Source organism: Hippocampus guttulatus, chromosome 9 (assembly GCF_054856545.1).
Source record: "Hippocampus guttulatus isolate MCC_2025c chromosome 9, RoL_Hgut_1.0, whole genome shotgun sequence".
NCBI lineage: Eukaryota > Metazoa > Chordata > Actinopteri > Syngnathiformes > Syngnathidae > Hippocampus > Hippocampus guttulatus.
Window position 1 is genome coordinate 17,990,940 of NC_141269.1, and position 16,896 is coordinate 18,007,835.

Here is a 16,896-nt window from a genome sequence, read left to right on the forward strand (position 1 = left end):
TGAGCGTACATTGCACCCGATGCTTCTGATCAGGTTTACTTTCACTAAAAAGTATTTAAAATATAAAATAAAAAAGCAGCTGCGATTGGCAGGCAACCGGTTCAGGGTGTGCCCCGCCTACTGCCCGAAGACGGCTGGGATAGGCTCCAGCACCCTCCGCGACCCTAGTGAGGATTAAGCGGTTCGGAAAATGGATGGATGGATGGATAAAAAAGCAGTTCACCTTTAACCGAGGTGGTGCGTGACTACTGACTTGCATCACCAGGAGTTGTTAGCGGTCAGCAGTCTGCAATTGCAGCTTGCAAATAGAGCTGCTGCAATATAATAATAATAATAATAATATACCAGTTTTTGTTTGTTTTTTGTTTTTTTTTTGGGAGGGGGTTGGGTTAAGTCTCATGCAAAGTTTGTTTCAAATGCAATTCACCGATGGCACTGGCAAAGAATTGAAATCTGGACAGCCAGGAGAACCAAACAGCACACGTGAGCCGCGATAGTGATGTTCATGCACTTAACATGCTGTAAAAGTGCATCACTTGCCCTTGATGGGCATTCCATCAATAGCTTTAGCAGGGAAGCCCAGGCTTTCCTCTCCCCGGCCACTTCTTCCAGCTCTTCTCGGGGAACCCAAGGCGTTCCCAGGCCAGCTGGGAGACATAGTCTCTCCACCATGTGCCGGGTGGTCCCTGCGGCCTCTTGCCAGTCTCATCAGGGAGACGTCCAGGAGGCATCCTAATATTATACACTAATTTAAAAATCAATTTACTTCACCTTATGTGGAGAATGCAGAGACAGCAGCTTTAGCAGCGAAACCCAGACTTCCCTGTTCACACTCACTTCATCCATCTCTTCCGGGGGATTGCCAAGGCATTACCGGGCCAGCCCGGAGACAAAAGGAACTTTTCCATTAGCCCCGCACCACACCGAGAAGGCCTCGCCCCGATGTTCGATTTTCCATTAGACGTTTTCCGGACCGAGAGGTTGCAGTGGATCCGCTTCTCAGAACCATCTCAGAGGTGGTGGTAAGCGACGGGCATCTGGGGCCGTGTGATGCCATGTCGTCACTGATATTTGATCGGCTGTGAGCGATGTAGCAAGTAACTTCACCACACACACCTATTTCCTGTTATTCGAGATCCGCTGCTGACCGTCACTAATGTCATAAAAATACCCTATATTGTATACAATAAATATAATCGTGTTTGACAACAACACTGAACCATATTTACAATTTCATGTGTATCTATGGGTGCATTTTTGATAGTTAATGGTAAAAAAATAAAAAACAAACAATTGAGCACACTCACCATTTGCTCTCTGGCCTCCATTCATTTGAATGAGAGATCTCTAGCAGCAGGCCTCCTCGCCACTCCCCCGGCTCAACCAATTGTGCCGCCACTCTCACCACTTTTCTTTTGCACTTTCTCACAAGGGTTAGCGTAACAGCCGGTAAAATCGCCAAGTGAGAAACAAAAAATATAATTACCAAGTGTGCCTGGTGAAATTATTTGCGATTGGTCGATGAAACACTGACAGGAACGCCAAACGGGAATGCTCTTGTCGGAACAGGAACGCTCCAGCTGCAGCTGGACGATTCTCAAAGATGGATGGAGTCGCCCACATGGGCCGGCCTGAAATACTGATGGAAAAAGTGATGGACTGACGGACCTTCCGTCACTAAGTCTAATGGAAGGCCCATTTGTTCATGCAACTGCCTATTTGTTTATTAAATATTTAAAGATCCAAAGCTCCAAGAACCAAGTTTTAGTATAGCGGCCCGGTAGCATCTTGTTATGTATCCACCTTGGAATTCCTACACCCCGGTTATTTTGAATACGGCAATACAATGCAAATTTTACAACTTCATCAAATCGTCCAACAGGTTTTGTATCTATCAACTCATCTTTACATTGATTGTCAAAAGGGACTAAACGGATGGACTGTTGTCCAACTGTTTATTTGTCCAGTTTCTATGTTAGCATACCGTGGCATCTGATTTGCTCATCACAAAGATTCAACTTGATCTTGTAGATCCTCACATTTATTTGTAATTATAATCAACAATAAATAAGAACATTCTTAGTATCATTTCGTGTATGCTATTTTTTCTAATGAAAATGTTTTCCTTTTTCTGCGCAAGACTCAACATCTTAATCAGATATTCAAAATACATCATTCTGTCGGTAATTCTGGGGGGGGGGGTTGTATATAAAAAGAACATCAATGCATTTAGTTAGAAATTGAAAACATTCTATCGGTATAGTAGAAATCTAAGATCTGCTACAAATTTAGTGTCATAAATAAAAATGACAACCTAGCACTGCCAATTTAAATTTTTCTCTCCTGTCCGGTAATTCTAATGGTGACATCTAGTGGACATAAGACGGCACTAAAATAAAACCAACAGGTCAAACACCAATTTACGACATTGATGACAGACTTTGGGACATTCTTACAACTCAAAAGGACACGTTTGAATAATAAAAATCCAAAAAACATTGTTTGAATTTTCTTGCTGACCCAGGTTCGACTGACAGTTGGAGTGATGTGAAAGGCACACTGTCAGTTCATGACTGGCTCATCATCACCACTACTGCCTCTGGACCTGTAACGAATAAATTAATAAATACATTTACTGCATATTGTACTGTCGTTTATTTTCAGAGCGCACAAAAATAAATAGCTATATAACTAAATGTAATTTGTTCTTTTTAACTCAGCTGAAAATTGAGCTAAATGGCAACTGCAGTTCTAATTTATATAGTCAAACAGTCAAGCGTGCATCATATTTAGACTCTGCAAAACATTGTAATGACTCCTAAATGTTAATTTATATTTCAATGCTACTTATACATACAGTAACCTAGAAGGAATATTGAGCTACATTGGCATCACACTCAAGACAACCGCCTGTTCGAAAGCATTTGCTTACTTGGTGTTTCTTCAGGTGATGCTGCTTCGCTGCTTTCATTCGTCTCATCTCCAGCATCCTCGAGGATTTCAGTTGGGTGATCAGCAGTGGGCATCGTCAGCTGTGCCAGAGAATCGTCGTGGCAGTTGGACTCTGGTTCAGTCGCTGAGAGCGCCTCCATTTCTGACCCATTCTCAGCTTCTGGAGGCTGAGTGGTACCTTTTTCTTCTTCTGAGGCGGCGGCCGTCTCCTCTTCTGGAGCTTCAGCTTCAGCAGCATCCTCTCCAAATGTCTCAGTTGTAGGCAGCTCTTCATCCACTGGAGCTTCAGCAGTGATGCTTGCCTCCACAGATGGTGCAGCTTCTTCGGGTGAGGCCTCTTCAAGTGTGCTGTTCTCCACTGGATCTGGATTCTGATCTTCAGCATCCACCCCTTCTGCATTGTCTTCGGTGGGGCCCGAAGTTGCAGCTTTCTCAGAAGGCACTTCCTCCTCTTCTTCAGTAGCTGGAGACAGGGCTTCCTCTGTTGTCTCTTCTGCAGACACTTTCACTTCTGCAACAGCCTCTTCATCACAACTGAGCACCTCTGCGGGGTCCTCTTCATTCGTGACAACAACCGTTTCAAGTGAAGATTCTTCAGCAGCAAGATCGTTGGTTCCCTCAAGGACTTCAGTTTGTATCACTTCCAACACAGAGTCCAAACGCTTTCCATCGTCTTCTATTTGACGGGCAGCTCTCACCAAACTGGACTCTCCAACAGAAGCTGCTGCAATTTCAACTGTGGAACCGGCCAGTATTTTGACAGCTGTAAGAAGATCTGGCACAGGCTCTGAAGGACAGAAAGTGAACTACTTGATACTTGAAGCGAAACACCGGGTCAGATGATGAGTTTTTACATACAGTCACGACTAGATCTTTTCAGACAGTTGTTCTCACTGGTGCATATTTAACTCTGTCACGAAGCAGAAATTGGGCGGTACTCATCTTCATGCTTTTTCTGCTTGGCATCTAAGTGATTTGATGCCACAGTTACTGGAGCTCGTCTGTTTGATACCCCATACTGTCAAACCTTATTGTAATTGTAATGTTAGCATTGTTATCCTCAAACTATAAACAATGATTTTAATCCAGACAGCAGATCTTTTGAGGCCTGTAATGTGCAATGTCGTATAAAAACCAAAGCTGAGATTTGTGTCTGCGCGTGTGAATGTACCTTAATCTTACATTCTAGGTTTCTTAGGTTACACCTAAAATTGCCACAGAAAATCGGTTCACTTTAAAAGTCATTGAAAAAGAGATCTCAGGCAGGTATCTTTTGGAAGTAAAAATACGAAAGATTTAACTATTATTTAGGTCCATTGCAGAGGAGCATGAACATGGGACAGATTCCTTATAGAGGGACTAATGCAAATTTGTTGTTTCAATACATGGGATAAAAGTTACTGGTTCTATCAGGTGTTGGTCAATGACAAAGGGTCAGCGGAAAAGGCCAAGGTATCAACTGAAACAAGACTAACACAAAGAAAGGAATTTCTACATGGGCTTCACCACACTGAGGAAGAGGAACTTAAAGCTCCCCTGATTTTAAAGAGGAGGAGTAGACACGTGTAAGATTACAGTTTTGTATTTGCTGCTTGAATGATGCAGCAATATATATATATATATATATACACACACACACACACACACACACACACACACACACACACACACACACACACACACACACACACACACACACACACACACACACACACACACACACACACACACACACACACACACACACACACAGAGCGGCTGGATAGCTCAGTTGGTAAGGCATCGGTTTGGCGTACGGGAGACGGTGGTTCGAATCCCGCTTGGGGCAAAAAAATGAGCACATAACACCATCCAGCGTGGGTCCTTGGGCAAGATCCTTCACGCTAATGCCTACCTCATACAATGATGAGAGACAATAAAACGAATGACATGCCCGGCCAAACAAGGTCTGCGTCAGGTGCTGGGGAACCAGAGCACCTTGATGAAAAATGGGCAGATGGGCGAGATGCGATAACATGGCTCTGTTGGAATGCTACTACTCAAGCAACCCTAGTCAGAGGGGTTACATGCAGAGAATGTGGGCTAAATGGTTACTTCGAAACCCACAGTCACGGTTGACCACGAAACAACTAGTAGCGCAGTGTTCCAACATCCACAAACGGCAACTGCTGTCACAACTTGAGATTGATGAGGTACAACACAGGTTCCATGGTGAAGGGCCCCAGGCTGCCAGATCAGAGGAGAAGGTCATACCAGAGATTGGGAGGCCAGCCCCAATGAATGAAATGAGCGAGGCAGCAACTGACCTGAAAGCTAAGATCATGGCGAGAATGAAAGCTGGGCAACCTAGAAACCGATTACAACGGCTATGTGAAGTACCACCTGAAAGTCTCATGGAAAGTGTGAATGCAGCACTGAGGGCGATCCCGACCGTAACGATCACGGAAACCAATGAGCTGATATACGCTTCAGCATCAGTGATCCTTGAGATACGTTACCCACCATGGAAAAGACGGTTGGAGGCTAAGATCAAGGCGGCTCGGAAAGATGTGAGTCAATTGATGGAGGCCCAGAGAGGTGTGATGAAAAGGCTGATACCCGAGAGGTACATCCAGATGACCATACCTGAAGCACTCGAAACTGCCAAACAAAGGCTCCAAGCCTTGTCCAGCCGCCTAAAGCGGTACACGAAAGAGAATGAGGCCAGACGAATAAACAGGCTGTTCGCAACACAACCTGCGAAAGTGTACGCTCAGTGGCAGGGTCCTAACAACAGAGCTGACCCACCAAGACTGGAAACTGAAAGGTACTGGAAAGGCATATGGGAGAAGGAGGTTGCACATAACAGCAGTGCACAATGGCTGGTGACCCTGAGAGTGGAGCGCAGCAACCTCCCTGAACAGAACCCAGTTACCATAACAGTGGCAGACATACAGGAAAGAGTCTCAGATATGAAGAACTGGACAGCACCAGGCCCGGAAACTCACAGCACTCCATGAGCGCCTAGCAGCACAAATGAACCAGCTGCTGAGGGATGGGACTCACCCAGGATGGCTAACCGAAGGGCGAACGATCCTGATCATGAAGGATCCCTCAAAGGGTGCAGTCCCATCCAACTATCGGCCAATAACCTGTCTCTCCACAACATGGAAGCTCATGTCAGGCATCATTGCGGCTAAGATAAGTGGACACATGGATCAATACATGAGCGAAGCACAGAAGGGCATTGGTAGAGATACCAGAGGAGCCAAACATCAGCTCCTGGTTGACAGAACAGTCGCACAAGACTGCAGGTCCCAACATACCAACCTGTGCACAGCCTGGATTGATTACAAGAAAGCCTATGACTCGATGCCACATACATGGATCACTGAATGCTTGGAGTTGTATAAGGTGAACAGGACCCTAAGAGCCTTCGTTGCGAACTCGATGAGGATGTGGAAAACCACACTTGAAGCCAATGGCAAGCCACTTACCCAAGTGTCCATCAAATGTGGCATATACCAAGGTGATGCACTCTCCCCACTGCTGTTCTGCATAGGACTGAACCCCCTAAGCCAAGTAATCACCAAGACAGGCTATGGATACCGCCTCAGAAATGGAGCTACGATCAGTCACCTCCTCTACATGGATGACATAAAGCTGTATGCTAAGAGCGAAAGGGACATAGACTCCCTGATCCACACAACCAGGATCTACAGCAGCGACATCGGGATGTCATTCGGGCTTGAGAAATGTAGTCGGATGGTGACTAAGAGAGGGAAAGGTAGTCCGCACTGAAGGGGTCTCACTCCCTGAAGGAACAATAGCAGACATTGAGGGCAGCTACAAGTACCTCGGTATACCACAAGCCAATGGCAACCTCGAACTGGCAACAAGGAAAGCGGCTACGGCCAAATACCTCCAGCGAGTGAGGCAAGTCCTAAGAAGCCAGCTCAATGGCAAGAATAAGACCCGGGCAATAAACAGCTATGCCCTGCCAGTGATCAGATACCCTGCATGAATAATAAGGTGACCAAAGGAAGAGATTCAGACCACGGACGTTAAGACCCGAAAGCTCCTAACCATGCACGGAGGGTTCCATCCCAAATCCAGCACCCTGAGACTGTACGCAAGCCGAAAGGAAGGAGGCCGGGACTAGTGAGTGTGAGAGCCACTGTCCAGGATGAACCATCCAAGCTCCACGAATACATCAAGGAGAAGGCTCCAACAGATGATGTACTCAGAGAATGTCTCAGACAATGGGGAACAGAAGATGAGGCGCTGGAAGAGGGACCATCATGGGAGGACAAGCCCCTACACGGGATGTACCATCGGACCATAACTGAAGTGGCTGATCTCAAGAAGTCCTATCAGTGGCTAGAGAGGGCTGGCCTGAAGGACAGCACAGAGGCACTCATCCTGGCTGCTCAGGAGCAGGCCCTGAGCACCAGAGCCATTGAGGCCCAGATATACCACACCAGACAAGACCCAAGGTGTAGGTTGTGCAAAGAGGCACCTGAGACGATCCAACACATAACTGCAGGGTGTAAGATGCTGGCAGGGAAAGCCTACATGGAACGCCATAACGAGGTGGCTGGCATAGTCTACCGAAACATCTGTGCGGAGTATGGACTGGAAACCCCAAGGTCAAAATGGGAAACACCTCCGAAGGTGGTGGAGAATGACAGAGCGAAGATCCTGTGGGACTTCCAGATCCAGACTGACAAGATGGTAATGGCGAACCAACCAGATATCGTGATCATAGATAAAGGGCAGAGGAAAGCCGTTGTAGTGGATGTAGCGGTCCCAAGTGATGGAAACATCAGAAAGAAGGAACACGAGAAACTGGAGAAATACCAAGGGCTCAGAGAGGAGCTGGAGAGAGCCTGGAAGGTAAAGGTGACAGTCGTGCCTGTGGTGGTCGGAGCACTCGGGGCAGTGACCCCCAAACTAGATGAGTGGTTGCAACAGATCCCAGGAACAACATCGGACATCTCAGTCCAGAAATGTGCAGTGCTGGGAACAGCAAGGATACTGCGCAGAACCCTCAAGCTTCCTGGCCTCTGGTAGAGGACCCGAGCTGAATGAGGGACGGACAACACCCCGAGGGGGGGTGAGACGAGGAATTATATATATATATATATATATATATATATTCTTTCTTTTGTGGTCAGCGTAGCTTTCCAAATTGTCTGAAGCTGTAAGACAATTTGGTAGATTTTGAGGAAAAAAGCAAAATATGAATGCAGGTTTTCAACTTTGTCTCACAGATAAGGCCATAATAATACTCAAGCGTATGCATTTGAGGAAACAAAACAGAATGGGAAGGCCACTCTCACTTTTAAAATGAGACAAAGTTGCTGGCAAAGGAATCACACAGACTACCACTTTGACCAGAATCACATTATTGAACCGTAGCACAAACACAGACTGGAGGGGTATGAAAGGACTAGGTGAGAATTTATTGAGCAGAAAAGTGATCACATTTGGGAGATAAAAACAAGACTGCTGACCCCACTGCGGTTCTTACAGTCAAGCACACATTTAAGTAACAAGTTGGTGCAGGACTGTCATCTCTTGAAGGGCACTACATTCATTAGAAGAAAACAGAAATACTCCAGTTTGGTTCTTTCATTAATCTCCCAAGCACAATTTCTGTACCAACCCAAAAACCACAATTATTTGCGAACACTCTAGAGTTTAGTGTGTAAATCTGGTTTTCATTACCATAATAAATGGAAGCCAGACTAAATGCTTTTGTTTTTTTCCCCTTAATCTATGTTGGGGTTCGTGGGTTCTTTTTGTGGTGGGAAGCGTGCACTCTGAATTTGTCGCCATCTTCTATAAGCAAACCCATAAGGCATCATAGTTTTATGCTGCATTATCCACACAAGGAACTGTCTCTGCCTCAGCGGGGGGACTAGGGAGGAGGGCTTCATCGACTACTTTTGTACCAGCATTCGCAGGCGCCTCTGCCGGGGTCTCCTCCGTGACCTCCACAGGAGTAGGAGCAGCTTCAGCCACTACCGGTGGAGCATCTTCCACAGCACTTGGCATAGCTTCATCCTCAGTGGCAATGACCTCGGAGACCACGGCGACATCTTCTTCAGGTGTTGCGCTCTCAACAACAGGCTCGCCCGTGCTGTCCGCCACGGGCTCTGCAGGTGCAGCGACAGACTCTGTGATCACTTCAACAGGCGCCTCGGGCTCGTCGACTGGGGCGGGTTCAGCAGCCGCGTTCACTGGCTCAGCTGACGAAGCTTCAGCTTCAACGATGAAGAATAGAACAGAATAAGAACTTTCTCTTTTGCATGAGTGAACTTGGGTCAGGAATATTTAATTCTGTGATGTTATGTAACTGTCTGGAGCAATATTGCACCACTCAAACGCTTCCCTTTGTGTGATCACATCATTCTGCACATCACTGTCCAGCGGAGGTCATGATCATGTTGGAAACACAACAGACTTCTGTCCCAAGACTGCCTTACAACTGATGTGCAGAATAATTTGTAACAATGTAAATTTGCCTACCCCACCCCAAAATACTGTACTGTTGCATGTAAATAACATTGACAATTTTGGACCCCCCCACCCCAAAAAAAGAAAACAAATCACAAATTATTTCAAACAGTATATTTTTTGTTTTTCAATATGACTGATTTAAAAAAATCATTTGATCTTTAAAATTACTTTAGATGTATTTATGTAACATACTATATATGTATTTGTCACGCCTCATTATTTAAGACTTGAAACAACAATGACAATGACAGCAACGTTGTTGACAATCCTCAGTATGTTTGCATCCAGTTAGTAATGTTCATGACACTCATCTATAGCTTGGGCGTTTGTTTAACACACATACCAAAAAAATGTGTGACCTCTCACACAAACATCACGCAAAAATCATGTCTGCCACTAATTAACCACAATAAGATGCCCGATAGTATCAACAGTTATTGGAGAGTAGAATACATAAGAGTGTACAGTATTAAAATATCAATGACGAAACCCTTCACACCTGTCAGGAAGATTGGAAATGAAAATTCAGGTATGCGGATGTTATTAAAGCGCTTAAGAGATACAATCGACGTTGTTGCTCTCAAAATTCAGTCCAGTATTACATGTCAAAGAGATAACTTTTAATACCATCATGTCACCTTTAGAAGCTGGTGGTCTGCTTGGAATTAAAATCAAAACCCATCTTTATGACTAAATAATTACCACACTAACAGAGCTGGACAGACATATTGTTTACGTATATTGTATATCCAATATGATTTTGCTTGACTACATACTGCTCCTTTCATATTGCAGATTGTTCAGCTGCTTTGAGGCCAAACAGGCGTAATTAATTTGAAGACAGTAATTGGGACAGACATGCGATTGAGAATGGTTATTCGAGCATGTTTATTTCGGTGGTGCAGCCAAAACAGAATCAACAGATCGAGTACTCTCTGTTCTCTCTGTGTGGAAATGGGAATGGTAGCTGACCCTTTGCTGTGGAGCCCATGTTGGCCAGTCTGTCCTCATAGCGCTCACTATCACCAAGGACCGTCTTGTAGGCCTGAGAGACAGGGCAAATATGGTACACCTGTTGCATTATAGCAGACAAAAAATAAACAGAAACACGTGTTTGGGTCATAGAAATCGCTACATTGGCCATAGGCATGAGTACGAATGGTTGTGTGGCTTTAGGTGCGCTGTGATTGACAGGCCATCAGTTCAGAGTGTATCTCACCTCTCAGCCCAATCCCAACAGGATAAGCAATAAGGCAATGAATGGATGGAACTTTTGGCCACAAAGCAAAATGGGCTATCAAGAAAAGAGTTGCAGACTTGTTTGTAGTCCAAAAGGGACCATGCACAGAGTTCCATCATCCTCTTTTGACCAACTGTCGTGACGAACCATAAGCAAATATGGTATAAAAAATGTTGGCAATTGGCATTCATCCTTCCATCCAGGAAATGTGCTAGCATAAGTAGAAACAGAAATAAATTTGAGAAACAAATTTGAAGAAATTAGGTTATGTATACTGTATGGCAGGGGTGCCCATTACGTCGATCCTGATCTACCGGTAGATCTAAAACAGGTCCCAAGTAGATCCGAAGAGTGTCGAGGAGAAAAAAACAAACAAACAACCATTTGTGTGTCTTTGTAGATGTTAGTAATATATTTTTTGTGTTAATGTACGCTGCACCATAATCATCCTATCAGTCTCCTTTTCACAAAATAAATATTTAAAAAATAAAATAAAGCAGGTAAATCTTGAATTTATGGTGGCGCGTGATGACGTCACCGGAAGTTGATTGCGCTCAGCAGTCTGCAATTGCAGCTTGTGATCAGAGCTGTTGCGCTCTATCTTTAATCGACATTATTCTCATTCAGAGTTTGCTTCGTGTACAATTCACAGAGGCCACGGGCAAAGAATAGGAACCTAGGAAGGCTCAGGGAAGCACTTTAAAACGGTACGTGTGAGCTACGATAGTTAACAGGCTGCAAAAGTGCATCGCCTGCCTCAGTTTCAGGCTGTTTCTCATCATGGCGTGCATGCGTGTGCGTGTGTGTGTGTGTGTGTGCGTGCGTGTGTGTGTGTGTGTGTGCACGTGTGCCGGTAAGGGTAGATCCCGTGAGGTTAGTTGATCGAAAAGTAGCTCTTCGGTCCAAAAAGTTTGGGCACCCCTGCTGTATGGGAATTGATCGCTTTTGTAGCTAAATACAGTGTTTATTATTGCACCATGTGGCCATCACACCTGTTTCAGCATTTTTTTCCCATGTACAGTATACGCACAGAGTTCACTCAGGTTCGGTTGGTATGTAAAAAAAAAATGAGTCCAATTCAAATGCAATATGATACCTAAACTCTTCATACGGTTTCTTACCATTGCCCATGAAAGGACATGTTGGAAATTGTTGCATCCACTAAAAGCCACCAATACTTACATAGACAACTGCAGCAGTGAGGCCTCCTCCGCACACAACAAAGTATGTCATGTTTGTGGAACCACCAGGAACCCCGAAAGCCATGTGCCGCACTGGCGCTGCGGATTGACAAAAAGGGAGCCAAGCAATTCTGCTTTATTACAAGTGTGGGTGTCATGCAAAGAGAAGCGTTGATGAAATATTTGGGGGGGGGGGGGGAATCCCAAGTGAAGAGCGACTTAGTGCAAAGGTCAAGTACACGACGATAGCATCAAGGTGTTCCCATTCTTTAATCCTGTTACACAATTGTGGCCCTGCTCATTTAGAGCCGAGGAGACGGAAAGATTTCGCAACAGCCAAGTTAAACACCAAACAATCCCCTAAACGAAACATCCGGCGGACCACACAAGCAATTCGAGCTCATTTTAGATTGGGATCAACAACAACACAGACAAGCGATTTGACTTCATGCAATGAATTTGTCTCCCAAGGAGGAGCTTCGAAAAGCTTCTTAATGGACTATTGTCACGGCGGAGGACAGGTGAGAGTGTTGTTCTGTCGCTTGTGAAGATTTGCCAGTGTTTAGAGGATTGGCAGGGGGTGCATGCAGAGAAGGCCATAAATAAAACCACCCTGCACCCAAAGCACTTTAATCTCATCTCCAGCTCACACACAAACAGTCTTCGCCCAGCACTGATACGTGCCTTCAAACACACACTGTACAAATGGTGTATCATAACAAGAACGTCAGTTCCAAGTAATTCTCAAGTCAACTGCATCGGACAGGAAAGAAGCAAACAGTTCAACCCTTGAATGAAAGGGGTGAAGGGCTCAACATTGTGTGCAACTGTGTGACCAGTTACTGGTTAGAAAATAATAGTAATAGTATGGTTAAAGGGGCTCCTCATATGGTAGCAACAGTGGGTGGATATTGACAACACAGGCATTGAGTGGATACGTATTGTCTGCGGTTAAGAGTTAAATGAGGAACTGAATTATGTACGGGATGTATGGATGGTACAAATTTGAACTGAGATTCGATCATTTTGAGAACTCTTTCGGAAAAGAAAGCAGAAAATTGACTTTTTGGTTTTTGACCTCATTCTTGCATAAGAAACTTGCTTGCTTGGCAACCTAAACAATTGGCGACTGTATCGGAGGTTGGGAAACAGCTTGTTTGATATGATGATATTATTATTGCGTCAGTCAATTTAGCAGCGCCACCAGGCCTGATATTCAGAATCTATCTTTATTTGTTCAAGTCTTGCATGCCATGGGTTCCACCTCTCCACTTGTCAACGTACAATGTCGATTCTAAAAAAGGTGCTCAAAGTGCAGTGCAGCAAGAACGGTAACGAGAAAAACCTAGCTTTTTAGGGAGAAGTTAGGAGTCAGTATCTGAATAACGTCACCTATCATAGCCCAGAAGGACTAATTGTTTGATTCTCGGGAAGAAGACATGTCTGTTTAGGGACAAAATTCACTCATTCAATCCCAGCCATTTTCACTGGAGCAACCCTCTCAATCCCAGCGTTTTACTGGATTTTGATTGATCTTGAAAGACCCACAGAATATTTGGTTCTAATGCTATATAAACATGGAGCCTACCAAAATAAAGTTTGGACTCTCTTCTTTCAGCAGAAAATATCTTTTTTTTTTCATTCTTCAGCAATCGGCATTACAAAATGGCTAAGTTTCATGAAAATGGCGATTCCTGGGAAAAAAACAGAGAAAAATAGCTTTTTGTAAAAGTATGCATTTCAAGCACGTGAGGCACCACTGCCACCTACTGGTCGAGTTTTTACATGATTTACAATGCAAACGTCTTATTCTCATTCACAGATTGCATCGGACCCTTCTCCTCTCTATGACGCAAAAAAAAGACTTAGACGTACAAGTACGTCCTTGGTAGGGGGGGGGCTAATTTTAAAAAGACGTACAAGTACGTCTTGTGGAATGAATGAGTTAACATCTTTGCCTTGGCTATTGCAGTGCATTTTTGGACTTGTAGTTCCTTACCGGGGCGGCCCGGTAGTCCAGTGGTTAGCACGTCGGCTTCACAGTGCAGAGGTACCAGGTTCGATTCCAGCTCCGGCCTCCCTGTGTGGAGTTTGCATGTTCTCCCCGGGCCTGCGTGGGTTTTCTCCGGGTGCTCCGGTTTCCTCCCGCATTCCAAAAACATGCATGTCAGGCTGATTGGTCGCTCTAAATTGTCCCTAGGTGTGAGTGTGGGCGTGGATGGTTGTTCGTCTCTGTGTGCCCTGCGATTGGCTGGCAACTGATTCAGGGTGTCCCCCGCCTACTGCCCGGAGACGGCTGGGATAGGCTCCAGCACCCCCCGCGACCCTAGTGAGGATCAAGCGGTTCGGAAAATGGATGGATGGATGGATAGTTCCTTACCATCATGAATATACAGTACAGTACAGCATACTGACTGGTTAGTTCAAATAGCGATAAAAACAAATAGAGTATATCCTGAAATCCAAATAAAAGTGCAGTGGGTGGTTAGCACATCTCCCTGAGAGTTTTGGTCCTCCACCAAAGTGACTTGGGAGATGTTCCAGCACACCCACAACTCTAATGAGGATAAGTGGAAATGGATGGCCTAACCTAACAAAATTTGTCAAGTACGGTAGAACCTTTACGGCTCTTAAATAATAGATTCTGGTTATTTACTTTATTTTGTAAAAAAATTAAGGACAGGGATATATATGTATTACATTATATCTCGGCAAAAAGCTCATTCTCTGGGCATGCATCCAAAAATATTTTAAGCCTCAATCTTGTCCACACAATGCAAGAAATTAAAACATGTACGGTATTTTAAAGAGAGTCACATTGAAACACTGCTCACTTTAATCCACCATGATTCCTTATTTGGAAAACAGAGCACATTTATCTCTTTAGAAGCAAGTATATGTTTGTAACTTTGAGAGAAAACATTAATTTATACTATCCATCCATCCATTTTCCAAGACGCTTTATCCTCACAAGGGTCGCGGGGGGTGCTGGGAGCCTATCCCAGCTGTCTTCGGGCAGTAGGCGGGGGACACCTGAACCGGTTGCCAGCCAATCGCAAGGCACACAGAGACAAACAACCATCCACGCCCACACTCACACCTAGGGACAATTTTGAGTGTTCAATCAGCCTGCCATGCATGTTTTTGGAATGTGGGAGGAAACCGGAGGACCCGGAGAAAACCCACGCAGGCCCGGGGAGAACATGCAAACTCCACACAGGGAGGCCGGAGCTGGGATTGAACCCGGTACCTCTGCACTGTCAGGTCGACGCGCTAACCACTGGACCGCCTAAATTATACTACTCCCTATTAATTTATAAATTGTCATAATGCGTGATTTTCTCTGTTCATCTCTGACAAAATGCCACTGTGGACATGACTAAAAGTCCCCAAAGTATGGTGTAGAAAACCAAAACAAACTGTCGTGTTTTGAATGCTGAGCTGCTGATGTAGGATAGTCCTCCACCCTCTAACACCATGACGCTGCAACACCTTGAAAGGCCAAGTACAAGTTATTTATAAAGGTAATCAGTTAAGCTCACTGGCAAGGTCCAAGCCTGTTAAAATGAACAGGCACGCCAGATGAAAGCAGACAAGATGGCACCGGAGGCAGAAGGGACACGTGTGAAGCACCATGTGCTCTCTTGACACGTGTGCCAGATGTCTCGATGGTGAAGGTACACAGCTGCATATAATACAATACCCCCACCCCCATGAAGCTTTTGTTCTGAATAATAAGCATTCACCAGTCAATTCTGGAAGATTTACTAGAGCCAAAGTCAGAACTTACTTCATCTGTCCATTTTCTAGCGCTTATCCTTTCGCGATCATGGATAGCCTTGGCCTATTACAGCTGAGTTTGGGCGAAAGGTGCGGTGGACCCTGGACTGGTCGCCAGGCAGTCACAGGAATTTATTTTTTTTATTCAGGAAATTGCAAACACAAAGCAGTCAGAGCAGTTATCCCTCCGGCTGAATTCCACATGCTCAAACCCCAGAGGAAATGATGATTCAGGCAAGGATGCGTGAAAAGACAAAGCACTGTGAAAATAAAAGCCCTCAATCCTCATCACTTCACATGCAAAGAGGCGTTTACGTGCAATCATTCCAACTTAAATACATTACAAGAAATATATGGATTTTACGTTCACATTCATTCTCCTTTGGTTCACCTGCATAATCCTAACAAAAATCAGTAAAAGACAACATTCACAATGGTTGACCACTGGAAAACTACAATAACAAAGAGTGAAAATAAAAATATAGTAAAGAAAAAAAATAAACTTTTGATGGAGCTCTTGTGTTGGGACTCATTCCATATGCAAGTAGCTGATCTGGAGCTGGTGAATGTGTGTGTCTTACAATAAGGTCTTGTAATGGCTTGATAAAAGTTCGAATTAATCTTCAAAAGTTGAATTCTTGCGCCTCAAATGACAAACCAAACCCAAATGCAACTTTTAATCTTGAAAAACTCTGCATCAAGATTTGTACTCTATTTGCAGTGAGATTTCAAATCCAACGCACAGGGCAGAGTGTTCCTTTATACAGGACACTTTCAAAACTGTACAGTATACTGTATTTCTACTATGCATATACCGTCTACTGTATTTGATTATTGAGTCGATAAATAAATAGAGGGTTACCATACATTTGCTCATTGCTCAACCAGAATCCCATGTAATCCCATTACCTGACAAAGAAAACATGAATATCGGTCCAACAATTCCCCCTCACGTTAAACAAGTGAGAATGCAAGAAGTATGACATAAAAACAGACATGAACCTGACTTACCTTTTCTAAACGTCGGTGTGAAGACCCTCTGAGCCACCGGGCCGAGTCTCTGGCAAACACGTTTACAGAACATTTTGCTCGATAAGCAACCACCGACAGCTAAACGCCTGAGTCTGAAGCCGAACGCTTTTCAAAACTTCTTTTGAGCCTATTTCTCTCACGCCGTGGCTGCTCTCCAGTGTTGATGGAGAGGACGTCACAACTCGGTGTAGAAAAAAAACCGTCTCA

General features: G+C 44.5%; 1 protein-coding gene across 1 annotated transcript; it reads right to left on the reverse strand.

The window, feature by feature from the left end:
* Positions 1–1,938: 1,938 nt before the first annotated feature.
* On the reverse strand, positions 1,939–16,887 carry mgarpb (mitochondria localized glutamic acid rich protein b). Its single transcript, XM_086121024.1, has 6 exons — positions 16,669–16,887; positions 11,879–11,976; positions 10,429–10,501; positions 8,889–9,200; positions 2,933–3,739; positions 1,939–2,605 (listed from the first exon to the last, which is right to left on the reverse strand). Exons 1-6 carry the CDS (start codon positions 16,739–16,741, stop codon positions 2,568–2,570), a joined length of 1,401 nt encoding a protein of 466 aa, XP_085977150.1. The 5' UTR covers positions 16,742–16,887; the 3' UTR covers positions 1,939–2,567.
* Positions 16,888–16,896: the final 9 nt, after the last annotated feature.